General features: G+C 46.4%; 7 protein-coding genes across 7 annotated transcripts; 4 read left to right on the forward strand and 3 right to left on the reverse strand.

Annotated features, from left to right (window-relative positions):
• Positions 1–1,241: 1,241 nt before the first annotated feature.
• Positions 1,242–2,216, reverse strand: LOC147234388 (olfactory receptor 11A1-like). Its single transcript, XM_086146077.1, has one exon. The coding sequence runs from the start codon at positions 2,214–2,216 to the stop codon at positions 1,242–1,244; it is 975 nt and encodes a 324-aa protein (XP_086002203.1).
• Positions 2,217–4,324: 2,108 nt separating this feature from the next.
• LOC147234389 (olfactory receptor 11A1-like) lies at positions 4,325–5,284 on the reverse strand. Its single transcript, XM_086146078.1, has one exon. It carries the CDS (start codon positions 5,282–5,284, stop codon positions 4,325–4,327), a length of 960 nt encoding a protein of 319 aa, XP_086002204.1.
• Positions 5,285–7,284: 2,000 nt separating this feature from the next.
• LOC147234390 (olfactory receptor 1E16-like) lies at positions 7,285–8,256 on the reverse strand. The gene has a single exon (XM_086146079.1). It carries the CDS (start codon positions 8,254–8,256, stop codon positions 7,285–7,287), a length of 972 nt encoding a protein of 323 aa, XP_086002205.1.
• Positions 8,257–10,632: 2,376 nt separating this feature from the next.
• LOC147234391 (olfactory receptor 4B13-like) lies at positions 10,633–11,601 on the forward strand. Its single transcript, XM_086146080.1, has one exon. It carries the CDS (start codon positions 10,633–10,635, stop codon positions 11,599–11,601), a length of 969 nt encoding a protein of 322 aa, XP_086002206.1.
• A 5,191-nt stretch (positions 11,602–16,792) lies between these two features.
• Positions 16,793–17,722, forward strand: LOC147234392 (olfactory receptor 10J5-like). Its single transcript, XM_086146082.1, has one exon. It carries the CDS (start codon positions 16,793–16,795, stop codon positions 17,720–17,722), a length of 930 nt encoding a protein of 309 aa, XP_086002208.1.
• A 3,063-nt stretch (positions 17,723–20,785) lies between these two features.
• On the forward strand, positions 20,786–21,706 carry LOC147234393 (olfactory receptor 51E1-like). Its single transcript, XM_086146083.1, has one exon. The coding sequence runs from the start codon at positions 20,786–20,788 to the stop codon at positions 21,704–21,706; it is 921 nt and encodes a 306-aa protein (XP_086002209.1).
• A 3,884-nt stretch (positions 21,707–25,590) lies between these two features.
• LOC147234394 (olfactory receptor 52E4-like) lies at positions 25,591–26,550 on the forward strand. Its single transcript, XM_086146084.1, has one exon. The coding sequence runs from the start codon at positions 25,591–25,593 to the stop codon at positions 26,548–26,550; it is 960 nt and encodes a 319-aa protein (XP_086002210.1).
• Positions 26,551–27,210: the final 660 nt, after the last annotated feature.

Here is a 27,210-nt window from a genome sequence, read left to right on the forward strand (position 1 = left end):
AACATATTTCAGCCCCAGATAGAATGTTATTTTCTCCCTCCACAGAGAAAATACCTTTTAAGCTGCACTTTAAACTCATTCATATTCATATCGCCCTTCATACCATTTGCATGATTATATAAATACATACAACGTCAGACCTGGGCATTTTACGGCCCGTATTGCATTTTTATCCGGCCCGCCAAACTATTTTTTTTAAATATCTTAATAAGTATATCAATCAATTTTGAATTTAGAAACTTATTTTTTCCCCTTTTAATTTTTTTTCCTTAATTTTTTTTTTTCCAAAACAACGCCGCTCGGTACATTTATGTTAAATTGAAATAAAATGCCCCAAAAAATCGAAAAATTTAAATTTCAATTTTCATTTTGTTCACCTGGTTGGCCCGTGCGTAAAAATTAAACAAGAAATGTGGCCCAAAAAATCTTGATTTTGGATTCACCCATCCATCCATTCGTTCATCCATTCATCCTGCTCCTCCCTTATGCTTCCGATCGATGCGTCTAAACCGAACTTTGTTCGAAACTCGTGTTTTTTTTTTTTTTTTTTCCTCCTCCAAACAAAAGGTTTCAAATAACGCTGCCCAGACATGCGGAGGCACTGCAGGTCGACACTCCTCTCTAGTGGAGTCCAGGTGCAATGACAGAAGTGGAAAGAACCCCTTTTTTAAACTGTAAAAATTCAATTTTTTTTTTATGGGGAATTTCATATAATCGATTTTGCATGATCGTATTTAAAGATAAGTAGATAAAATAGATTTATGATTTTCCTGCTGCTGCCTCACAGGCTGTTCGGTTTGTGCTTCCAGCAATGCAGATGACTTATTTTTCCTTATTTCATTTTATTGGTGCGCTAATTCAAATGTTCTGATGTTGCATTTGTACTGAATGAAATTCGTAGATTTATATTAGTTTTTAATTGTGCTAATTTAGCAGAAATGAAGCTCATTGTGTATAACTTCACATATAACAATAATGATAATAATAATAATACAAAAAAAGGGTTTGATGTCATTAATGTAAAAAATGGCACGCAAGATCAAATCATTCATATTTACATGAATCTTATTATTCAATAAGGAAAAAAACAATTTCCCTTTCACATTTACGGATGATTTTATTTCCCGTGTTTTTTCAAGCGATTCCTTGCATTTATTGTGATTTATTTCGAATTTTTCTTCCTCATTTTAAATGTTCTGAGTACGTTCCTTTCAGAGGGAAGGTTCTGGCCTCCTCCGAGGTCAAACCCAGTGTCCGCGAGTCTGAACGAGCGTCAGAAAGAGCAGATCGGGTTTCAGGCCGAACAGAAACCTCCGACACGACTGTCTGATCTTCGGCAGGTTGAACCCGTACATGAAGGGCGTGATCATGGGCTGGCAGACCAGCAGATACACCGACAGCATCACCCGGACCTTCTTGGGGACACGGGTCATGTCCAGCCTGGTGTCCAGGACTTGGAAGAGACAGCCGAGGAAGAGGTTGGAGATGGAGACGAGCTGAGGGGTGCAGGTGGAGATGGCCTTCTGCCTGTTTTCTCTGGAGGTTCTCAAACAAACGTTCAATATCTTCACGTAGGAGACGGAGATCAGGCCGAAGGGGAGGAAGATGGTGGCGAAGGCGTAGATCAGGTCAGAGAGTTGGTCGAGGGTTGAAGAGGAACAGGACAGTTTGATGATAATCTGGTGATCGCAGAAGACCTTATCGATGACGTTTCCACAGAATCTCACACCGACGAAGAACAGAAGCGAGACCATGACGATAAAGAAGGAATAAGTCCAGATCAGCAGGATGATGGTCGCCACCCTCATGGAGCTCATGGTGACATCGTAGTGTAGAGGGTAGCAGATGGCCACGTAGCGGTCGTAGGCCATGGCTGCCAGGCTGCAGAACTCCACCGACGCACTGCTGTAGATGCAGCACATCTGCAGGAAGCACCAGGAGAGGCCGACCTGGTGGACATCTGACAACATCTGGGACATCATGAGGGGGTAGAGGGACGTGCTGCCGCTGATCTCGTTCACGAATAAGTTACACAGCAGGAGGTACATGGGCTGGTGGAGCCTCCTGTCCACGTAAATGACCAGGATCAGAACACTGTTGGCCACACATATGGAGATATACCACAACAGCATGATGGTGAAGTACAAGTTCTTCAAGGGTCCAATGTCTCCATAGGCGGCCAGGATGAAGGACGTTGTCTCACTGAGGTTCTCCATTCCTTCACTGGCCGTGTGGTCAAACAAGAATCATCTCAGTGGACGGTGACGAGGGCGAGCGGAGAAACAGCCGACGGGTCCAAATCATTTCCTCGGAGATGCATCTTCCTCGGCGGCAGAGAGTTAATGTTGTATGAGACAACATTAAACCCTGAAGACGCCCGAAGCACAGCCTCCACCTCCTCCAGCGAACCAGGAGGACTCCTTTCCTGAGGTATTTATCCCTGCAGGGCCGAGCAGAGAAGAGGGCTGGGCCTCCCCAGCTGCCTGAAGGACAACCACTGCAACATTGGTGTGAACTTCAAAACAACGTCATGTCACAGCAACAAGGGGTTCACTGTCTTACCTGAGGAACCTTCAGCCCGACAGAGGTGAATAAAGATGGGCCTCATGTGGAGACCTACAACCTTTCACCCTCTCATTCACAAATTACATGGAGACATTCAAGTATCCACCCTTTTATTCATGTCAGTAAGAGAAATACTTCCATTCGCCCTCTGGTTCATACATTATCTGGAGACATACATGTCCTTACGACAGATCGAGTAGCTGGACCCAAATAGAGAAGATAATTCAGCATTTGTGAATGGGTTCATGCCTAAAGGCGTTACATTAAATGTAGATTTTCCTTTGGAAGAGTGCTGCAGATGCAGTATTTGCTTTGAGAATGCTTGTAGAGACGTACAGAGAATTGCATGTATTTTATTTTAATTGGCATCCACGTGTTTGCACAAAGGTTCCAGAGGAGGTCCGCTCTCTTCCGATCATCTGGAATCATCTGGCCTGCAGGCTGGGACCGGCCTACAAGGAGGTTCGATCAGGCCCGCAGGATAATTTGAAAGGGAAAAAATGCATAAAAGACATGGATTTTTTTAATTTTTTTTAATTAAATGCAATTCAAGAATTATCCACACGTACTGTTTTGGTCAGAGTAGAAGACAAGCCGCATCACTGAGACGGACCAATCAGCAGACGTCATCAATCCGCCACCTGCTGCTTGTTATGACGTTGTTTCTACCCTGTTCTTTATCTCCCTCGTTTGCCAAAATGTTGTGATCAAAACAGAGAAAAGTAGATAAAGAGTGTAGAATTTTCAAGGAAGAATTGAATACATCCTATTTATTTACGGAGATGCACGGGAAACCTTTGTGCTTGGAGTGTTTACAACAAGTTTTGGTATTTAAGGAAATTAATATTTTACGCCTCTACGAGACTCATCAGAGCGAAAAATATGACAAGTTGCAATGAAACTGAGAAGAGATAAGATCAACCAATCGCTGGCAGGTCTGAGGAAACAGCGTCCACTTTCACCCATAGCTGAGAAATCAGTGAAGCAGCGCTAAAAGCTAATTGCTAATTGCTAGTGAAAATGTGCAATTTAATGTTAGTCACCATTTCACTATAACAGAATGTTGGAATTCCACTGTTCATGCAACTCCATACATTTTCAGTATGTATTGAATGTGTTTGCATGTTTACATGGATGAAGTTTAAACATTTACAGGTGAATACTTTCTTCTTTTCACATTTAATAGCACTCACTTTAATTTGTTAGGTGTAGGCAGGGATTCAATTTAGATTTTATATGCACATGTGTAAATGTTTTAAAAATCCCCTTCTTTATAAGTCTCATTTGATCTTAAAGTGCATTACTATATTTTTCAATACCAACTACTTGCTGCAGTTTTGTGGCTTTGTAAAATCTGTGGGATCAGTTGCAATGCATCCATGTGGATGATAAAGTAAATTGCACGTTTGTCTGAGGAAATATGAGGTGTTTCATGAAATGTTTTGTAAAAGGATTGTTCATTAAATTTCAAGATTTCCCTCATGTTCTTGTACTTCTTTACACCAAAACAAAGGAAAGACATGATATTTTGGTTATTTATAGCTGAGTATGCTATTATTTAAATGTTCCGGCCCACTTGACATCTATCTATGTTGGGTGATGTGAAATGAGTTTGACACCCCTGATCCAGATCATTTAGGCCGTTTCAGTTCTGATATCACCTCAGGGACGGTCCTTTCTCAAGCAAACACAGACCTGAGAGATAAAAACAAGGCAGGATTTCAGATCTGGACTCAAGGTCATACAGAGAGAAGATCATTTATGAGGGTAAACAAACAGGATTCATGGTCGTCATTTTTCTGTGGAACAGAAACTCCTGACACGACTGTCTGATCTTCGGCAGGTTGAACCCGTACATGAAGGGCGTGATCATGGGCTGGCAGACCAGCAGATACACCGACAGAATAATCCGGACCTTCTTGGGGACACGGGTCATGTCCAGCCTGGAGTCCAGGACTTGGAAGAGACAGCCGAGGAAGAGGTTGGACACGGAGACGAGCTGAGGGGTGCAGGTGGAGATGGCCTTCTGCCTGTTTTCTCTGGAGGTTCTCAAACAAACGTTCAATATCTTCACGTAGGAGACGGAGATCAGGCCGAAGGGGAGGAAGATGGTGGCGAAGGTGAAGATCAGGTCAGACAGTTGGTCGAGTGCTGTTATTGAACAGGACAGTTTGAGTATTAGATGTTGATCGCAGAAGACCTTATCGATGACGTTTCCACAGAATCTCACACCGATGAAGAACAGGAGCAAGACAGTGAAGGTGAGGACAGAATAAGTCCAGATCAGCAGGATGATGGTCGCCACCCTCATGAAGCTCATGATAAAATTGTAGTGTAGAGGGTAGCAGATGGCCACGTAGCGGTCGTAGGCCATGGCTGCCAGGCTGCAGAACTCCACCGACGCACTGATATGAATGCAGCACATCTGCAGGAAGCACCAGGAGAGGCCGACCTGGTGGACATCTGACAACATCTGGGACATCATGAGGGGGTAGAGGGACGTGCTGCCGCTGATCTCGTTCACAAATAAGTTACACAGCAGAAGGTACATGGGCTGGTGGAGCCTCCTGTCCACGTAAATGACCAGGATCAGAACACTGTTGGCCACACATATGGAGATATACCACAACAGCATGATGGTGAAGTACAAGTACTTCAAGGGTCCAATGTCTCCATAGGCGCCCAGGATGAAGGACGTTGTCTCACTGAGGTTCTCCATTCCTTCACTGGCTGTCGGGTCCACAGTAAATGGTGGGGAACACACCAACAGGACCACGACCGCTCAGACCGGAGGAATAATCTGAACTCCGCAGAACAAGAATCATCTCAGTGGACCGCGACGAAGGCGAGCAGAGAAACGGCCGACAGGTCCACGGCATTTACTCGAAGACGCTTCCCCTTTAGCGGCTTAGAGAGACTTTACCGTCGCCCAATATTTGGACGAGACAACATTAAACCCCTGAAGACACGTGAGACGCAGCCTCCTCCCTCCCCCGGCAAACCGGGAGGACTCTTCTCCTGGAGTATATATCCCTGCAGGGCCGAGCAGAGGAGGGACAACCACTGCAACGTCATGTCACAGTGACCACCTGACCTTAGACTCATCAGGTTGGAGTTCATGATTTCATCAGATGAAATGACTTCATGGGCCAAATATAAGCAATCTCCACTTTGACATCATCTTCATCGCCTTTCCCTTTCAAAGCACTTCAAACAAACCGATGCTAACTAGAGCAACAGAAGATTCTGTGTCTTCCCTGAGAAACCCTCAAACCTCCAGATGAACAGAGGTGAATAAAGATGGACCTCATGCAGACACATACAACCTTTCAACCTCACATTCATGTGTCGTAGATAAATTCTACCATTCTGTTAGTCGCACATTATATCGAGACGTTCATCAATTCACGCTCTCATTTACACACCATATAAAAAGGTTGATGAGCCCTACGATGAATTTACCAGAACGAGTAGTGGAACCCAGAGTGCACAATTTAGCATTTGAGAACAGCAGTATGGGTTCATGCCTAGAGAGAGTACCACAGATGCAGTTTTTCCTCTGAAATAGTACTACAAATGCAGTATTTGCTTACAGAACGCTATTAAAGGAGTACAGAGAAGGTTAAAGGGATGCATTGTGCCTTTGTAGACCTCCAAAAAGCATAAGACATGGTGCAGAGAGAAGCTACGATACTGCTTGAGGAAGTCTGGAGTGTCAGAAAAGTATGTCAGATTGGCGCAGGACATGTATGGCAGCTGTGAGACAGCGGTGAGGTGCGCTGTCGATTTGACAGACAAGTTGAAAATGGAGATGGGGCTTCATCAGGAGGCTGACAGGTGAGGTTTCACAGGAATCTCATGGACTATGACGTTTGCAGATGACACTGTGATCCGTCGTGAGAGCAGGGAACAGGTGGAGGAACATCTAGAGAGGTGGAGGTAGGTTCTGGAAAGGAAAAGAAGGGCAGTTGGCTGAAGCAAGATGGAATATTTGTGAATGAGAGGAACCAATGAGAAACAGTATAGCTTCAGGGAGTGGAGATAAAGCAAATGGAGGATTTTAGGTATTTAGGGTTAACAGTCCAAAGCAACGGAGAAGGTGTAGAGGAGGTAAAGAAACATGTTCAAGTAGATTGGAACCGTCTCATTCACAAGTCATATAGAGGACTTAATGAGTCATACCATGAAGTTACCAGAATGAGTAGTGGAACCCAGACAGAGAGCAGCATTTAGCATTTGCGAACAGCAATATGGGCTCATGCAGAGATAGAGTATTACAGATGCAGTTTTTCCCTTGAAAGGGTACTGCAGACGCAGTATTTACTTTGAAAAAGTACTACAAATGTGGTATTTGCTTTGAGAATGCTGGGAGGGAAGTACAGAGAAGATCAGTAGGAGCTGCACTGTCCCTTTGTAGACCTCAAAAAAGCAAACATTTTAGTGCAAAGGTCCCAAACCCGCAGACCTTTTGTTATCAGGCGAAAAGAAAGAATAATTTTTTTGTTTCAAATTACGTGTATTTTATTTTCATTGACGTCTGCATGTTCACTGAATTGTTCCAAAGGAGGTCTGGTCTCTGCCGATCATCTAGAACTGGCTCCTTTTGCCCTTTTCAGTCCTGATATCACCTTGGGGATGGACCACTCAAGCAAAAAACAGAGCAGTGAGATTAAAACAAGGCAGAAATTAAGATCTCGAGGTCAAAGAGAAGATCTAGATTTATGAGGGAGAACAAACAGGATTCATGTCTCCACTCATGTTGGTTATTTTTCTGTGGAACAGAAACCTCCGACACGACTGTTTGATCTTCGGCAGGTTGAACCCGTACATGAAGGGCGTGATCATGGGCTGGCAGACCAGCAGATACACCGACAGAATAACCCGGACCTTCTTGGGGACACGGGTCATGTCCAGCCTGGAGTCCACGATATTGAAGAGACAGCCGAGGAAGAGGTTGGACACGGAGACGAGCTGAGGGGTGCAGGTGGAGATGGCCTTCTGCCTGTTTTCTCTGGAGGTTCTCAAACAAACGTTCAATATCTTCACGTAGGAGACGGCGATCAGGGCGAAAGGGAGGACGATGGTGGCGAAGGTGAAGATCAGGTCAGACAGTTGGTCGAGTGCTGATATCGAACAGGACAGTTTGATTATTAGATGTTGATCGCAGAAGACCTTATCGATGACGTTTCCACAGAATCTCACACCGATGAAGAACAGAAGCGAGACCATGACGATAAAGAAGGAATAAGTCCAGATCAGCAGGATGATGGTCGCCACCCTCATGGAGCTCATGGTGACATCGTAGTGAAGAGGGTAGCAGATGGCCACGTAGCGGTCGTAGGCCATGGCTGCCAGGCTGCAGAACTCCACCGACGCACTGCTGTAGATGTAGCACATCTGCAGGAAGCACCAGGAGAGGCCGACCTGGTGGACATCTGACAACATCTGGGACAGCAACAGAGGGTAGAGGGACGTGCTGCCGCTGATCTCGTTCACAAATAAGTTACACAGCAGAAGGTACATGGGCTGGTGGAGCGTCCTGTCCACGTAAATGACCAGGATCAGAACACTGTTGGCCACACATATGGAGATATACCACAACAGCATGATGGTGAAGTACAAGTACTTCAAGGGTCCAATGTCTCCATAGGCGGCCAGGATGATGGACGCCGTCTCACTGAGGTTCTCCATTCCTTACTGGCTGTCAGGTCCACAGTACATGGTGAAGAACACAACCACAGGCTGCTCAGACCGGGGGGAAGTCTAATGATCTGAAACAAGAAACATCTCAGTGGACGGCGATGAAGGCGAGCAGAGAAACAGCCGGCGACATTAAGTCCTGGAGACACACAAGACGCAACCTCCTTCCTCTCCCGGCAAACCAGGAGGACTCCTCTCCTGGAGTATTTATCCCTGGAGGGCCGAGGAGAAAGGAGGGCCGGGCCTCCTCAGCTCACTCGTTAGCGCTCACTCGTTAGCGCACATAGTTCTATCGTTGCGGGGGATATCCTGGGACCCATGATGGACCAGATGTACTGACGTCAGACCTGATGACTCATGTTCTGAATGGAACCAGAGGCCTCCGACCTGAACGGCATGATGGTCTCCTCGAGCGCTACTGACCGACAAGCGAATGCGTCACGATAAGTTCTCCAGGGTGATCAGGTGACGAGGCCAACGGGATTAAATCTCAATGAAAAGCCAAAGGTGATCCTCAGGTTCTTCCCATGATGGACCATTATTGACAGCTCCAGTGTCGTCGGAGACCAGATGCTTTGGACCGAGAACTCCTGGACCCCAAAATCAACCTGCAACCCTGACTCCCTGCAAGATGTGGCCCTGGGCCTTCGGTCTAGGCCTTCTCCTGTAGACAGGATCACCCACAAACGTGCCATCGAATAATTTGCAATAAAATTTTGAATGTACGAACACATAGATAAAAACAAACTCACGGCTTCCTGTGTTGTTGCGTTGTTGCGTAGCAGGAGTGGCGCGTGCTACTTCGTGTTGTTTACATTGTTAATCATTGTGTTTTCATCTTAAACACTTTTTTGTGCTTTTTTTTTTCAGTAAGCTAGTCTCATCACGGCCCCCGGAAAGGGTTAAAAGTGCGAAATTAAGAGTCTGAGGAGCTGCCATGCAAGGGAAACTTCAAATCTTTATAGTTAAGTTAAGACCTTAAAACAGTTAAGACAATTTATATTTCATTGTATTTCTTATTCTCCCTCCTTCCTAATATTATCCACTACTGTTACGTTTTTGCTTGAAACTCTGGCACAACAATTTCCCTCGGGATAAATAAAGTTGTTCTCATTCTCATTCTCAAATACAATCAAACTTCATCCATTACGTCAAATTGTGAGTCTCCACCGGAAATATCGGATTCTGCCAATGTGACCGATGTTTTAATGAAATTTTAAACCCCTTCTCCAAAACAGGAGCTCACCACCCCTTCCCTGGAGTCCAGCTCCTGTTTGCTTTTCTGATGTAACGCTGTCCGGCTCCAGAAGTGCAGGTGAACGCCGAGTAAACACCATGATGACACCTGATTAACTGTCAGGGTCATTAGTCCACGATGTTTCCGTATCCCCAGGTTGTCAATTTACAGCCACCTTCCGCAGGCAGGACCTCCGTCCACCGTCCCCGAGTGCAGATAAACATCCGCTCTCCCTGCGTCCCTGAAGATGAAGCTCATCTAAACGGTCAAAATACCCGTCCCTCGGCACGCCGGCGGGGAAAACAAGTCGGCGCGCATGTCAATCAACGGGGTGAACCCGCCGGAGGACAATTAGGGGCCGCTCAAGGCCGATGCCTGTTTTTTCGCTCGGCTCTAAAGACACCAAAACAAACAAAACCCCCCCCGCCGGGACCGGAGGTTGAGTCCACCGGGGTTAATCAGCGGTCGGAGCGCAGAAGGCGTGACGATGGACACAGGAGGCGCTTCCGATGTGGCTGAATTCTGAGGGCTAACGAGAGGAAGTAGGGATGGAGTAAATCTAACCATGGAGTTCACGAGTTCAGTGGAATCGATTGGTCTTCAAAAGCAGGACACAACAAAACAATCTAGAAGGAGAGCTTCAGATGTCCGGGCCTCCTTCAATGTCCATCTTTAACATTCATGGAGACTTGATGTATCCCTTGAAAGTTCCCAGAAGTGAACATGTCCTCCACGCTAGTGAGCAGGTGGATGGTTGTATGCCTCTGTATGACGTGATAGGTTCTCAGCTAGTGAAGTGGTGATGTTCTCCACTGCGATGGACGTCAAAGGTCACGGGTTTCTCAGTGGTCGTGTGATTCCCCACTATGACCTTGCATGAGCATACGTTTCATGGTCCATGTTCTCCAGAGAGAGGCGTCCGTGACGTGACACCGAAGGCACCACAGCTTAAACCCAGCATCTGCCACGCCTGCGGTCAGACCCTGGTGCATGGAGAGCAGGTCAGATGATGTATCATGATATTCTGTGGAGATTATCAATATAAGAGGGTCTTCTGAAAACCTTCACGTTCAACTGAAGGTCCAGACAGAGCAGTGTTTATGAAGACTGATGGGAAACGCGTAACCCGGATGGACAACGACAGCTTGCCTTTTCATTTTAACTTCACCATGTTCCTGAGCATCGGGCTGTACCGCTACCCGGTCTTCGTCTTCTGCCTGCTGCTCTACAGCTTCATCATGTGCGCCAACCTGGTCATCCTCCTGGTGGTGGTCCGGGAGAAGACCCTCCACCAGCCCATGTACGTGTTCATTTCCTGCCTGTCTCTCAACGGGCTGTACGGTTCCGGCGGCTTCTTCCCGAGGTTCCTCTACGACCTTCTGTCCGACTCGCACCTGATCTCCCGTCCGGCGTGCTTCACCCAGATCTACATCATCTACACCTACGCCTCCAACGAGCTGACCATCCTCAGCGTGATGGCCTACGACAGGTACGTGGCCGTCTGCCACCCTCTGCACTACCACCGCAGGATGTCCCCAAGAACCGTCAACGCTCTGCTACTCTTCGCCGTGCTGTGCCCGGCCTGCAACATCACCGTAACTATCAACATGGTCCTCAAGGTTCCTCTGTGCGGCGACGCCATCCAGAAGGTCTACTGCGCTTCCTGGAACGTCGTCAAGCTGTCCTGCAACGCGGCGGTGGTCAACAACCAGCTGGCCATGCTGGGGGCCGTGGTCATCGCCGTGGCGCCCCTGAGTTTCATCTTGTATACTTACGTGAGGATCTTGGTCTCCTGCTGGAAGATGTCCGCGGAGGTCAGGGGGAAGTTGCTGAACAGTTGCCTCCCGCATGTGGTCTCCTTCGCGGTCTACTCCGTCACATCCTTCAGCGACGCCGCCCTGAGCCGGCAGAACCTGGAGGAGGTCAACCCGCTGGCGGCGATCATTCTGTCCCTGGAGTTCATCGTTATCCCTCCGCTCCTCAACCCTCTCGTCTACGGCTTTAAGTTACCCGAGATCAGAAAGCACATCTTCGTCATGCTGCGTTTCAAACGGCTGCTTCCGAAGAAGCCTTGCAGATCTTCACCGGAGTGCACGTAAGAAACCAAGCCGAACGTCTCTGCGCAGCAGGAAAATGTGTTTTAATGTCCCTTCAGGTCCTTCCATTCCCAGAAACAAAAGCTGTTAGTTGCTGCAACATTGTTATCTATACTATTATTATTGTTTATATTACATTACATTTGGCAGACGCTTTTATCCAAAGCGACTTACAATAGAGGACATAAGGACTGCAAATAAGCCATTATGCCATTTCATTTTTAAGAAAAAGGGTGACTGAAAATATACACTGCTCAAAAAAATAAAGGGAACACTTCAAAAACACATCCTAGATCTAAATGAATGAAATATTCTTATGAAATACTTTGCTCTTTACACAGTTGAATGTGCTGACAACAAAATCACACAAAAACGATCCATGGAAATCAATTGTATCAACCCATGGAGGTCTGGATTAGGAATCACACTCAACATTAAAGTGTAAAAACAAACTCCAGGCTGATCCAACTTTGATGTAATGTCCTTAAAACAAGTCCAAATGAATCTGTGTTGCTTCCTGAGTGGACACTATGATTTCACACAAGTGGGATGGACTTGGAGTTACATTGTGTTGTTCAAGTGTTCCCTTTATTTTTCTGAGCAGTATATTAAAAAGAACAATTCTTCTGTGCATGTTTTGAAATAACCAAATAAACCAGAATACGTCCGAACTGTGTGATGATTTTGCGGCCACATGTCATTTCTGTTGACGTTAGAAGTTCTGCACGTTCTCCATGTTCCCCACGTGTCTGCATGGGGTTCCTCGAAGTTCCTCCATCACTCCAAACACATGCACTGGAGACCCTACATCGCCCAGATACGTGGATGGTTGGATGTTTGCGATGGACGGGTCCAGGGAGAGCGATGTGGACAATGAATGGATGAATGACTTCCTCACACTCCCATATTGTTGTCAAATCCTGAGGGAAATAACGCGGAATCGCAGCCGTCCTACATTTTTATATCTTTATGAAGAAGTGAAGCGGTATTTAAGATAGCGGGGGAAGGATGTTGCTTCATCTGTGCATGAAAAAGGAAGTAAATATGAAGAACCCGGTGAGGACAGGAAGAGTTTTTGGATCGAGAGGCCCGGCGTTAACGCTCATGTCATAGTCAAACATGTTCGATCGATCCTAAATTAGAAATCCAGCAGATTTTCATTGTTAATCCTCAGCGTCCTTCCAGCCTCACGCTCGCTATGCTTAACAAGATGTCAAATCCAGAAGATCAGTTACACCAAACATGCATTTGCATCCCGTATTTCCTCATATTTACCTAATTTCTGCACTATAAGGCGCATTAAAATCCTTACATTTCCTCAAAAATCAGCAGAGCGCCTTATGTATGAATTCTTGTGCTTACTGACTTGCAACCAATTCTATGTGGTGCAATGTGCTCAAACACCTGTCAAAATATTTTAGTGCAATTTTGGTAATCGTCAAAACAAAAAAATATGAATATAAAAAGAGAGACAGTTAGAAAACAGAAGATAACAAGACATCCAAGACTAGATGGACAGCAAGGAGAACAACAACAAACACAACATAAGGGATAATAATGGATAACATACAGTAAGGGTGAAAAATTTACAACCAGAACTAAATGACAATATGAACAGAGTGACGATAGCAATGAGAAGAATAAAATGATTAACAAAAATAGGCCCTTCGGCCACAGCTCGTCCTGTAGGTGGAGTCAGAAAAGGTGGAAGAAGGTCTTCAGGAACTTGCTACAGACACCAAACGACCTCAGAACATCCTGCTCTGACCCTTCCTGTCAAGTGCATCAGTGTTTTGTAACCACTCCAATTTATTGTTACTGTGAACTACAAGGTACTTGTAGGAGTCCACTAGGTCCACCTCGTCACCCTAAACCAGGGGTCGGCAACCCTTAACACCAAAAGAGCCATTTGGACCCGGTTTCCTCGGAAAAGAAAACACCGGGAGCCGCAATTACTTTTTGACGTCTAAAATAAAGGTACCACTGTATATATTGCTTTTTATTACCTTTACACTTTGTATAAACAAGTGCGTAGTGTGTTGCTTCTGAAATTCACAAAGTATTACAGAGAAAATTTTATTTTATTTATGTAATGAACTCATTTTGAGCTTTGGGCTTTCAGAGCGTGTAGCGGAGCCTTGAGCTGAATTTTAAAAATAAATCGGGAAAAAAATCACTGTGTCAGTAAACAATAAAAAATAAATATTTGCAAAATATCTTCATAAATATTTATTTTACCTGGTTCATGGGACTTCTGCTCCTGAACTTCTGCACACAGCATCTGCAAATCGGGACTTTACCGGCTGGCGGGTATACCGGCTTATTTTGAGCGGCAAAAAAAAATAAACATAATTTTACTTGATATTTCAAGATCCCAATAATCTTCCAACTTAGAACCAAATGTAAAAAAAGGAATTAACACAAATGAAATACAATTCACTTAAATATTTGAGATTTATTTTCCCAAACCACTCGGAGCCGCAGTGTAAAGATGGCAGAGCCGCACTAGATGGTGACTGGTACCTGTCCCCTCCAGTTCTTCCAAAAGTCCACAATCACCTCCTTGGTCTTGCAGGAAGTCATCTGAGAGCTTCTGGAGGTGGCAGGTACCGGAGTAGAACTGGAAGTCGGAGGTGAAGAGGGTGAAGAGCAATGGAGACAGGACAGTACCTTGGTGCACTCCTGTGCTGCCATCCTGGGAGGTAATCGCACTTAGCCCCCAATGCACCCCGAAAAAAAAAAAGGAATGAATGTATGTATTTATATGGTTTTGAGATGGCTATTTGGTAGAGTGGTCACTTCTGACCTCCGACTACTGGTGCTTGGATGCTGTTGAAGGCACTGGAGAAGTCAAAGACGGTGACTCAGAGTGCTTCCTATACCTTCCAAATGGGATAGGACCCTATGAGGTGCTGGAGTACAAGCCCCTCAAACAACTTCATGACATTACTGCCTCCGGCCTGTAGACATTGAGGGCACTTGGACATCCCTTCTTGGGTACTGGGACAATGCAGGAAGTCTTCCAGGGGTCAGGCACCTTCAGAAAGCTCAGAGAGAGGTTGAAGAGGTACTGGAAGACCCCAAAAAGCTGCCAAGCACACACTTTGAAGACCCTGGGCCAGATGTTGTCCAGCCTGCTGGCTTTGTTCTGCCTCAAACTGGAGAACACCCTCTGCACCTGCACCTGGCTGGAGGTGAGGACGAGGCCATGGTTGGGGAGAGATTTGGGGGGGATGGTGGGTGATGTGAGGGGATACTTACTGAGGGACCTGCTGATGGTTGGGGGAGGGGCGGTAGAGGTCGTGTGTTTGTTAAAGTTTCCGTGGATGTAGTATGGCAGCGGGAGGCGGGCTGGTGGTGACCATATCTGTGCTGGCAGGGGTGGGCCTTCTGGGTGGCCCTGAGGGTCAGGTGGTCCTCAGTCATGAAGGCTCTCTTCTTTCTGTTAAGAAGGCCTTTGATGCCCTTGTTGATCCATGGCTTGTTGTTTCTGAAACAACAGAATTTTTTGACGGGACTATGTTGCCCTCACAGAATTTGATGCAGTCCGTTATGCAACGGGAGAGACCCTCGATGTCGTCACGGAAGTCCAGTCAGTGGCATCGAAGCAGTCCTGCAATGCCTCCTCTTCACAGACCTCCTGGATACTGCCTACACCAAAGCGTAGGCAGTATCCAGGAGTACCCGGTTGTGGTCCGAGTTGCCCAGAGGGAGTGGGAAGAGTTGTATGCTTCCCTCACATTCGCATAGAGGAGGTCCAGAGTTTCAATCCCTGTTGTTCTATAGTCGACGTATTGGGTGAAGGCGATGAGAACAGGAGTGAGGGGGATGTGGTTGAAGTCCCCGCTGATCAGGATGAGAGTGCTGGGGTGGGGCCAAAGTCTTACCGCCATGAGCTCCAAATCAGGGGTACATACTGACACCTTCACGGTGAAGGTGTTTGCACCACTTCCTTTTAACGTAGACGACAAGCCCTCCTCTCCTCTTGCCACTCTGCCTCCCCATATCAGCGTGAAGCTGGGCAGATATAAGGCACTGTCTGTTTTGTTTCATTTTATATACCGTATGTTTTATCATGCAACTTATGGATGAAAATAGACCCATTCATTGATATTGTACCTTATAATGCGGTGCGCCTTGTGGTCCACTAAATACGGTACTGCCTCTTGCTGCCCTTTCACTCTCTGAACGCACCTTTGCAGGACACCGCAAATAGACAATGCCAAAAGATGAATGGTCTCCATTCATGCATGCTTTGCATAGGATTATATTCACACACACACACACACACCTGACCTCCAACCTCATGTGCTCACAAAGGATGAGTATAAGATGATCGTCAAACCCGGAAGGTTCACGTGGTCGAACTCCGAGGAGACCAGGAGGAGAAGGAGAAATCAAAATGACTTTGAATCGTTTCTGTGGAGTTTCTCGCTCATCCAGGTCATGGTGAATCATGTCAAAATCTTTGTGTCTTTGCAACTGGACTGTCATCAGTTCTGAAGTGAAGAAGTGAAGAAGATTTCAACAACTTTGAATCATAAAGACACCAAACTTAAGAGACAGGTTGGTTTACTATAGTTATCTGGACCGCTAGTTAGTGTATCTAGGCTCAGGGAAGCAAATCAGCAGGACAAACTCCTGTCTGCAGCAACAGAAGAAGAAGAAGAAGATCTTCATGTCTGGACACACACACACACACACACACACACACACACACAAACCATGCAAGGCACTAAGTAGACCACAGGGAGTAAATAGGTGCATGGAAAATGACCGCGTAACTGCTTTCTTCCTGAAGATGTGCAGCTCCAGCGTCCTGATGGACCTGCTGTTTGGTGGCAAATGGAAGAATCACGGGTTTTACAAAATCCATCATTTCCTGGACACTTTTCTGGCCACTAAGAGGAAGTCGGGTATCGCAGGGGGAGAAGAAACAGGTGCTTCACCCCTAGAGGGTTTTGGACCAATTATCTGTTGATCTTCACTCAACCTCCACGTACATCAGCTAGAAAACAAAAGGTCACAGGACACTTTGCCGGTGTTGCACAGCAGATGGCTTCAGTCTGCTGAAGCAACTGGTACACTTGTTGAGGTGGTGCCGCCAAAATTTGCAAGATATATTGAACATGAGGATCTGCGCGAAGATGAACGGCATCCAGGCTCCTCTGGCGGTTTTCCTTTCGTGAGCAAAATGAACAACAACGGCTCGTCTTCTCATTTTAACTTCACCATGTTCCTGAGCATCGGGGTGTACCGTTACCCGACCTTCGTCTTCTGCCTGCTGCTCTACAGCTTCATCATGTGCGCCAACCTGGTCATCTTCCTGGTGGTGGTCCGGGAGAAGACCCTCCACCAGCCCATGTACGTGTTCATTTCCTGCCTGTCTCTCAACGGGCTGTACGGTTCCAGCGGCTTCTTCCCCAGGTTCCTCTACGACCTTCTGTCCGACTCGCACCTGATCTCCCGTCCGGCGTGCTTCACCCAGATCTACATCATCTACACCTACGCCTCCAACGAGCTGACCATCCTCAGCGTGATGGCCTACGATAGGTACGTGGCCGTCTGCCACCCTCTGCACTACCACCGCAGGATGTCCCCAAGAACCGTCTCCAAGCTGGTGGTGTTTGCCTTCACCTTCCCAGTTCTGATTGTCAGCACGCCCCTTGCTCTGTCCGTGGGGCTTCCTCTGTGCGGCAACGACATCCAGAAGGTCTACTGCGCCAACTGGGAGGTGGTGAAGCTGTCGTGCGTGTCGACGCTGATCAACAATGTGGTGGGCTTGTTCGTCACCATCACCACGGTGTTCCTCCCGCTCTCCTACGTGCTCTACACCTACATGAGGATCGTGACGGTATGCTTGAGAAGCACCGCTGAGTTCAAGGGTAAAGTATTCCAGAGCTGCCTCCCGCACGTGGTGTCCTTCGTCATCTATTCAGTCACGGCTTTTTCTGACATCGCCCTGAGCCGCTACGATCTAGCAGAGGTGAACATACTGGTGGCGGTGATCCTGTCCCTGGAGTTCGTGGTCATCCCCCCGCTCATGAACCCCCTGGTTTACGGCCTGAAGCTGCCGCAGATCCGGAGGCACGTCGCTAAGATGTTTCTGAACACTCCTGTTTGACCGTTATTTTAATTCACTGGGCGATATCGGGAAGTGCAATGGACGCAAAGACCCGATGGACGTTCTGCTCTGAGACCAGTTTATGGGTTAAACTTTCCATAGATCACATTTCTGTCTATGCAAAACAGCCAGCATTGTTTGATTGGAGAAACTGCAGTAACTTCTTGATTCGGGCTTTAACTGTTTGCTCAAAATGTCATTCTGCTAAATTTTCAGCATCTGTCAGAAGATGTGCTTGCACTCAGATGTTTTTAGAGATCACCACAGTTTGCACCCACAGCAGGAGTGTGTTCCTGCGCTGCGTCATTAACACACTATTCTGGAGAAACTAAATTTCTGGAGATCCCAAGACGAGCTCGACTCCATATATGTCCGCGTATCACATATCTACGGTATAAGAATGAATAAACATATCAATGCTGAATCGCGTCTACAGCTGCTGCGTCTGGACTAATGCATGCAAATTAAAGTGTGTTTATAAGTTTCCAGTCACTGCTTGTATGTGTGTGTGTGTGTGAGTGTGTGTGTGTTTGCAAGTCGTTGTGAGGGCTTGGTCTGCAGATTGGAGAAAGTACAGTGTACATCCAGGGTGCACAAACTTTTTCAGCATGCAAGCTACTTATAAAACATCCAAGTCAAAATGACCCACATAATATAAAAACCTATTATAAAACATATATTTATTTAAAAATATATTGAGAATTTTTTTTTATGTACAAAAACGCTGTGTACCTTGCATAACTGCATGAACCCATATTGCACAATACAACTCTGGACATTTTTTGTCACGACCTTACTCTGATTACTCTGCATGAGCCAGGGATGTATAGTAGCTATTGCTAGCTGGCCTCAAGCACACTTCCAAATTATTATCGTAGTTTTTATGAACTGTACGAAAACCCTCTTCTTTCTGCTACGGTATACCAATGGTGGACACGCTTCAAAAATGAAAATAAAAAATTGTCCTCCTCCCACCCGTCTTAACACTCTGGACTTTCTTAAGTTTAAAGCAAATACATTGGAGGCTAACTAGCTAGCTTGCTAGAGTTTTGCTGCACTTAGCGCTGTAGCATGCGCATGCGTGGTGACCCATGTTTCAGAAAAGGTCAGATGTCAGACTGACTCCCCTGTATTGTCAATTAAGTGAACAAATTTCATTGTGTGGACGGATGATAGGCTGTTGTTTCCTTTTTTAGTACCATCCCGTCTTCCCACACTACCTTCGAATTTTGAACGGACCTGCGAAAAGCCCGAAGTGTCCGAATGCACAAACAAACAAACAGGCTTTCCTTGTTGTGGTATTGTAGCGTAGCAGCAGTGATGTGTGGAACTCTGTGTTTACATTGTTTATCGTTGTGTTCCACTGTTAAAATGCTTTTTTATGCTTTTTTTTTCAGTATGCTAGCCTCATCATAGCTCTCAGAAAGTTAAAAGTGCTAGTGGAGTTATGAAGAAGGTAATAATGACAGAAATAATAGCTAAATGTGAGAGCGGTTTTGGTGTTACTATGACACGGCGAAGAAAACCATCCGTTCAATCCTGAAGAGAAAAGATGCGCTGAAGACGGCCGACGGGGCTAAAGGGGCAACTAGGTCGATGAAACAAAGGTGTCAGGTCTTAGAAGAAGTAGATTTGGATGAATTGCAGACAGCTTGCTGGAGAAAGCGTTAGCCAGAGTCTCATATGTGAGAAGGCTTTGCTGAATTAGCAAAGGAAATGACGAGTACAAGTGCTGTCAAGAAGAGAAAGCACAGCAGAAACACAGCAATAATGAAGCTTATCTTCAATTCCTTTCTGTACTTTTACCACAAATAAACCAATAAAAAGCTTGAAAAGAGTTCGGTATATTTTTGGTGCTGGAGAACGAATCAATATGCTGATTTCGATGGGAAACATTGATTCGGTTCGCGGACTTTTTGGTTTGCAAACCGAGTCAACAGAGGAATTAAATTAATGATTGATTGTGTGTCTACACACACACACACACACACGGCCTTGTGATTGACATCAAGCTGAGGATCAGAAGCCAGGAGACCTCATGCAGGAGGCCGAAGTGGAAGACCCTAAATCTCCAACGGTCGAAACCTGAGCTCCATCAATCACCAGCCACAAACACTCACACACAAAATAATCATGGACGTATGAATAGTTATAAATCTTCAAACAACAATGGTCTCCATTTGAAAAAGACCAACGGCGATGTAGATACTGGTTGTCCCTGTCAGGCCTTTAGGCCCAGAAGGTCACTTCAGATGTTTTTCATGAGAACCGGGAGATGCAGTCATTGCTTTCCATCACACCAGGACTGTGGTTCTGCTTGGACCAGGTCGGGGCCCCGGACTCTCAGAGCCGATCACTGGTCCCATCTGAGCTCCTTCATGGAGTCCAAACCAAACCTCTGACAACTGACCGGTTCTGAACCTCAAGGAGTTCCTCACCTTCACTTTGGACCTTTGCTCAACAAAGAGTCCTACCACTGCAAAGCATACCGGTTGGGGATGTGGAACCCTGAGCTTCTGGTTTTCTACTCGGGCAACAGGAAGAAAGTGCTTCGAGATCTTTTACTTTTGGGGGGAGGAACAAAAGAGATGGCCTCATCTTGGCAGATCCTGGATGTTTAACTGCTTGGGTGGCTGTGTCAGAGAAGATGGCGAAGACCCAGACATGGTAGGAACATTAAGGCACCACACAAACAGGTCTATGCAAAACATCTGACGAGGAAGCTCAAAAGGCCACACAGGAGAAAAGACATGATTGGAGAAGATAGGGTGTGATGTCAGGTGTTTATACCCAATGAAGTCGTCTTCAGGATGATCTAACCACTCCTCCTGGTCTCCAAGGGCGACTCCCAGGTTTCTGAGGGTCAGACGGCATAAAAACACCCTTTCCACCTCAAGCCCTTGGGTGAATTCCAAAAAGGAGATGCAGGGGTCTGGTAAGTAGGATGAGGAGCTGGCTGGTGCCACCAGGCGCAGTATCTGGACACGATTTCTGTATCTAAGGTGTAGTATCAACCACGCAGATGCTGCAGAAGCAGATACTGAGTGGTTGATTGCGACAGGGATGGAAAACGTCACTCTTCCCTTTCACTTCAACTTCACCATTTTCGAGAAGATCGGGTTGTACTGCTACCCGGCCTTCGTCTTCTGCCTGCCGCTCTACAGCTTCATCATGTGCGCCAACCTGGTCATCTTCTTGGTGGTGGTCCGGGAGAAGACCCTCCACCAGCCCATGTACGTGTTCATTTCCTGCCTGTCTCTCAACGCGCTGTACGGTTCCAGCGGCTTCTTCCCCAGGTTCCTCTACGACCTTCTGTCCGACTCGCATCTGATCTCCCATCCGGCGTGCTTCACCCAGATCTACATCATCTACACCTACGCCTCCAACGAGCTGACCATCCTCAGCGTGATGGCCTACGACAGGTACGTGGCCGTCTGCCACCCTCTGCACTACCACCGCAGGATGTCCCCAAGAACCGTCTCCAAGCTGGTGGTGTTTGCCTTCACCTTCCCGGCCTTCATCCTCACCACCTGCCTGGTCCTGTCCGTGGGGCTTCCTCTGTGCGGCAACGACATCCAGAAGGTCTACTGCGCCAACTGGGAGGTGGTGAAGCTGTCGTGCGTTCCGACGCTGATCAACAATGTGGTGGGCTTGTTCATCACCATCACCACGGTGTTCCTCCCGCTCTCCTACGTGCTCTACACCTACATGAGGATTGTGACGGTATGCTTGAGAAGCTCCGCTGAGTTCAAGGGTAAAGTATTCCAGAGCTGCCTCCCGCACGTGGTGTCCTTCATCATCTTCTCCATCACCGTGTTCTGTGACATCGCCCTGAGCCGCCACGACCTGGAGGAGATTAACCCCCTGGTGGCGGTGATCCTGTCCCTGGAGTTCGTGGTCATCCCCCCGCTCATGAACCCCCTGGTTTACGGCCTGAAGCTGCCGGAGATCCGGAGGCACGTTGTTAAGATCTTTCCTTGCTGAAGGACGCTATTTAAATTTTTATCCTTGAAATACAAAAAGAAAAATCACCAAAGTGAGAGCGAAAAAAATCAACTTCCCAATTGACGCCGCTCTCACCTTGAAGAACATCTTGCAGCTTCCATCATCCCTCCGGAGCTCCGCGTGGGGAGTTGGTACAGTGCACGTATCTCGTGTGGCATCATCGTATATCTTTGTGCTTAATTTTGTGATTTTTTTATTAAGAATCATAATGGGCCCTGAGAAAGCAAGTGGTGAACCCAGAAAGAAAATGCTTTATATGGAAATAAGCATGAAATAATAGCAAAGCACAAACACGGTGTACATGTGACTGATATCGCATGTGAATATAATCACAATGCATCCACGATACGTAGCATCCTAAAGTAAAAGGAATTTTTAACGGCTATGAGGCCTTCCTTACTACATCTATACACAACCATGTGGAAAAATGACAACACTATAAATTTACAATAACCATTTCCAAGCTCACGGTGAGCTGGACGAGCACTTCAGCGGCGAGGAGGAAGGAGTCCTAGGCTGCGTATGCAATTAAGGTTAGCACTTAACTGTAGCATAGTGTGCTACATATAGCAACACATTGTAGCATTAAGTGTGTAGCCAGTAAGTTAAAGATAAAAAAATATCCACTGACTCTTAAACCAGGTTGTCTCGTTACATGCATTTTTTTTTTTTTTTTTGGGGGGGGGGATTATTTGTTATTTATTCTGATTTAAAAACACACAAGTAAACCAGGGGGCTTGAATGGATTGATAGCATTTCAATTCATTTTGACAGGGAAATGGAATGTGATATATGAGCAAACCGAGTTACGAGCTCAGTCACAAAACCTCTTCCACTCCGAAGTCAAGGTATTGCTCTGTGTGTGTGTGTGTGTGTGTGTGTGTGTGTGTGTGTGTGTGTATCTCTCGAGAAAACTTGTGTACTGCTGTTGCTGAAGAAACAAACCACATCAATTTCTTCTCTTCCTTCAGCCATCATGGGTTAACATATTAGCTATGATATCAACACAACTATATTTATATCCGTGCAGCTCACTACAGATGCAGCCTGCTACCTCTGACTAGTACAATCTCTGACTATCCAATCAAAGGGAGTGTGACAAGCTGATTTTACCGTAGCCTTCTTGAAGGCCTTGGTGTTACTGATTGTTTGGAACAATAATTTAATTGACAACTATTTTTTTCAAGAGCGCCTGTGAATCTGATTCTGCAGGCCTCCAGGCAGCCTTTGACCCTACCTTTGACCCTGCCTGGAAAACAAAAATGTCTGAAATGTGATTGGTTAAATGCTTTAATATGAAAATACATGTTTCGAAGCAGCACCACCAAGGAAACACCTATGAAAGGAAGGAAATGTTTAATAAGAATTCATGGACAACATAGAATTAAAATCAGTCTGTGATTACATTTTTTCTAGGCCAGCAGAGAAGGCCTTGCAGGATATTCTAGCTATTCTTGCTATTCTAAATGGGCTTCTGAAGGCCTAGAGCAGGGGTGTCAAACTCTTTTCTCATCGCGGGCCACATACGGCCTAGGTAGATGTCAAGTGGGCCGGACCATTAAAATAATAGCATATTCAACAATAAATAACCAAAATATCATGTCTTTCCTCTGTTTTGGTGTAAAGAAGTACAAGGACATTAGAAAATCTTGGAATTTCATGACCAATCCCTTTACAAAACATTTCATGAAACACCTCATATTTCCTTAGACAAAAGTGCAATTTACTTTTATCATTCACATGTTTGCATTGCAATCATGTGATCATGTGATCCCACTGATCGTACAAAGGCACAAAACTTTAACAAGTAATTGGTATTGAAAAATATAGTCATGCACTTTAAGATTAAATGAGACTTATAAAGAAAGGGATTTTTAAACCATTTACACACGTGCATATAAAATCTAAATTGAATCCCTGCCTACACCTTACAAACTAAAGAGAGTGCTATTAAATGTGAAAAGAAGAAAGTATTCACCTGTAAATGTGTAAACTTCATCCATGAAACATGCAAACACATACAATTACATACTAAAAATGTATGGAGTTGCATGAACAGTAGAATTCCAACATACTCATTTGTAGTGAAGCTGGTGACTTAACTTTAAATTGCACATTTCACTAGCAATTAGCAATTAGCTTTTAGCGCTGCTTCACTGATTTCTCTGCTATGGGTGAAAGTGGACGCTGTTTCCTCAGACCTGCCAGCGATTGGTTGATCTTATCTCTTCTCAGTTTCATTGCAATTTGTCATATTTTTCACTCTGATGAGTCTCGTAGAGGCGTAAAATATTAATTTCCTTAGATACCAAAACTTGTTGCGAACACGCTAAGCACAAAGGTTGACGTAGTCAATTTTTCTTTGAAAATTCTACACTTTTTAACTACTTTTCTCTGTTTTGATAACGACATTTTGGCTAATGAGGGCGTAGCGGGGAGGTGGAGAACAGGGTAGAAACGACGTCATAATAAGCAACAGGTGGTGCTGATTGGTCCGTCTCAGTGATGCGGATTGTCGTCTACTCTGACCAAAATAGTGCGCCCCCTAGTGGAAAATTCTCGAATTGCACTTAATTTTAAAAAAAAAAATCCTTGTCTTTTATGCATTTTTTCACTTTCAAATTATCCTGCGGGTCTGGTCGAACCCCCTCGTATGTTTGACACCCCCGGCCTGAAGGAAGACCAACATGGAGACGCGCATTCCTTCCGTGCATTCTTAAACGATCAAATACAGTCGTCCAAGGGAGGAGAGCATCTCTGGGAGGGGACAGAAATTAAACGGTTAAAAATAAAGAAATGTCCAACGGATTGCGTAAAATCAACTCCAAAGTCACAAGGAAAAATAAAGAATGACCGACAAAATTCCGGTTTGAAGTGTATGTACCGCGATTCTGATGTCCAGGTGAGAAGATTCCCTGATGGATCAGGGCTAAATGGTGAGGTTCGGAGGGACAGCATCTGGTAGATGTTCTGGATTTAAAGTCACACTGAGATGGTTTGGACATGGACAGAGGAGGGATGGAGAAGATCTGGGAAGAAGGATAGTGAAGTTGGAGCTCCCTGGCAGGAGGTCAAGAGGAAGACCAGAGAGGTAGTTTGATGCCGAGGGAACAAAGATCGCTGAGACACTCGGAGGGAAAAAACAATCATCCATCCATTTTTCTCCACGTGCAACCATCCACATGTCTGGACACTTCAAGGTCTTCCATGGACCTCCAGCATGTGTTTGGATCATGGGAGGAACCCTGAGGAACCACAGACAAGGGAAGAACATGGAGGCTACACACAGGAAGGCCTCCTGTGGGGATCCAAGCAGGGACCTTCTGGCTGGGAGGAGGAGGAGGCTCTAAAATGAGGAAATCAGTATCTCCTCGAGGATCTACGATGGACCTTCTGCGGTATCCAGGAATTTAAGTGAGATTAAACTGAGGTGTGGAAGTCCGGATGACCTGCTGCCACCCGAGCAGGTCGGGCCTGCTTTGGAGAACAGTCGTCCCCCTGAGCTTCATCTTCTCGCTGGGCCTCCACCCTCCTCCTGCCACCTCCCACCATTTCCAGGAAGAAAGCTTGTCGTGACACGGCCCGCCTCCGAGATATCCAAGGACCTCCCGTGGGGCTCCAGAAGATGGGAGGACTTAAAACATCATGCACAGGGCGACAGGCTGGGACTCTCTGGCGTCCTGAGTCCACGGGATGAAGGTAGCAGGTATGAAACGTCAAGAAGACAAACTTCTGCTTGGCTGATGAAAGGTGATACTGTTCATTCTCACGTTTCCCCCAACAGAAGATCCGACCTCCGGCCTCTGAGACGCCTTCGGACACCATCGGCACGAAGATTCCCATGAAGTGGAGGGGTTTGCGAGATGGAAAACGGCTCAGTGCTTTATTTCAACCTGAGCGTCTACCTGAGCCGCGGCCCTCACAGCTACCCGGCGTTCCTCCTGTGCTCCCTGCTCTTCACCTTCATCGTGACAGCCAACATTTCTATCGTGGCCATCATCTCACGGGAGCGGGCGCTGCACCAGCCCATGTTCGTTTTCGTCGCGTTCCTCTCGGTCAACTCCCTGTACGGCTCCTCCGGGTTCTTCCCCAGGTTCCTCGCGGACCTTCTGTCCGACACCCATCTGATATCGCGTGGCGCCTGTTTAGCGCAGATCTTCATCATCTACACGTACGCCTCCTACGAGATGACCTTCCTGGGCATCATGGGGTACGACAGGTACGTGGCCGTCTGCCACCCTCTGCAGTACCAGGGCAGGATGACGCCTCGGGCGGTGGTGGTTCTTGCAGGCGTTGCCTGGACAGTCCCCACATTTCTGGTAGCGGTGTGCCTGTACCTCACCATCCGACTGCCCCTGTGCGGCAACCAGATCCAGAAGGTCTACTGCGCCAACTGGAACGTGGTGAAGCTCTCCTGCGTCACCACATTCGTCAACAACCTCATCGGTTTCCTTGTGACGGCGGTTTTGGTCGTCCCGCCGCTGGTGTTCGTTTTGTACACCTACGCTTGCATCCTGCGCGTGTGCTGGAGGAGGTCGGCCGAGTTCAAGGCCAAGATATTCCAGACGTGCCTGCCGCACACGCTCTCCTTCATCGGCTACTCGCTCAGCCTCTTCTTCGACGTCGCCCTGAGCCGCGTCCACGTGGAGAGCCTCAACCCAGTGCTGGCCATCATCCTGTCCCTGGAGTTTGTGATGGTCCCCCCCCTCCTCAACCCCCTGGTGTATGGACTGAAGCTGCCGGAGATCAGGAAGCACATCTTCAGGATGTTTTTGCGCTTTAAGGTAATATCTCGTCCAGGTCCTCTAGGCCCGACTGGATGAAATCCGAAACATACATTCTCCTCTGCAGGAGGTCCGTCTGTTGTTTCCTCACAAAGAAATCAGGATTTGTAAATGAGAAGATGGTTGAGGGTCGCTGCTTCACCAACACACAGATCAACAAAAGATCTAGAGCTCATTGCTTCCAGATGCTGGATATTTCACTATCACACAATAGTTTTTTTTTTAGATTTTGATTTATTATCTACTGCTTATCTTGCACTCGGGGAAGCAGGAGAGGTTCACACCGTCACCTAGACAAGGGAGAACATTGACTCTCCACACAAGAAGGAACCCTGTGGGAATCCAACCACCTTCTAGCTGGCTGCACCGCCTGCTGGAGAACATATTGTGCAAAAATGGTTTATTTATGTGCTTCTATGGCAAAGGTTACTGGTGAAAGCAAGACGCTGGTGGACGTTGTCAAAATAATCCCAATAATCTTATTTAATCTTGACTGAACTGCGGCTCGTGGATAGAAACCACCTTCAGATGAAGAGCAGGAAATAAAAAAAAGTTCGTCCACGTCAGTCAGAGTGTCTCGTTTCTTCTCAGGTTCACAAGACGAGAACCACGAATCTCCTTCAACCAAACAACTAGCAGGTGATCCAGGTTTTACTCCAAGACGCCTTTCAACCATGAATATATTTAAAACCTGCCTCC

The sequence above is a fragment of the Fistularia commersonii genome, chromosome 4 (genome assembly GCF_037954325.1).
Source record: "Fistularia commersonii isolate RoL2024-O1a breed Wild chromosome 4, RoL_Fcom_v1.0, whole genome shotgun sequence".
Taxonomy (NCBI): domain Eukaryota; kingdom Metazoa; phylum Chordata; class Actinopteri; order Syngnathiformes; family Fistulariidae; genus Fistularia; species Fistularia commersonii.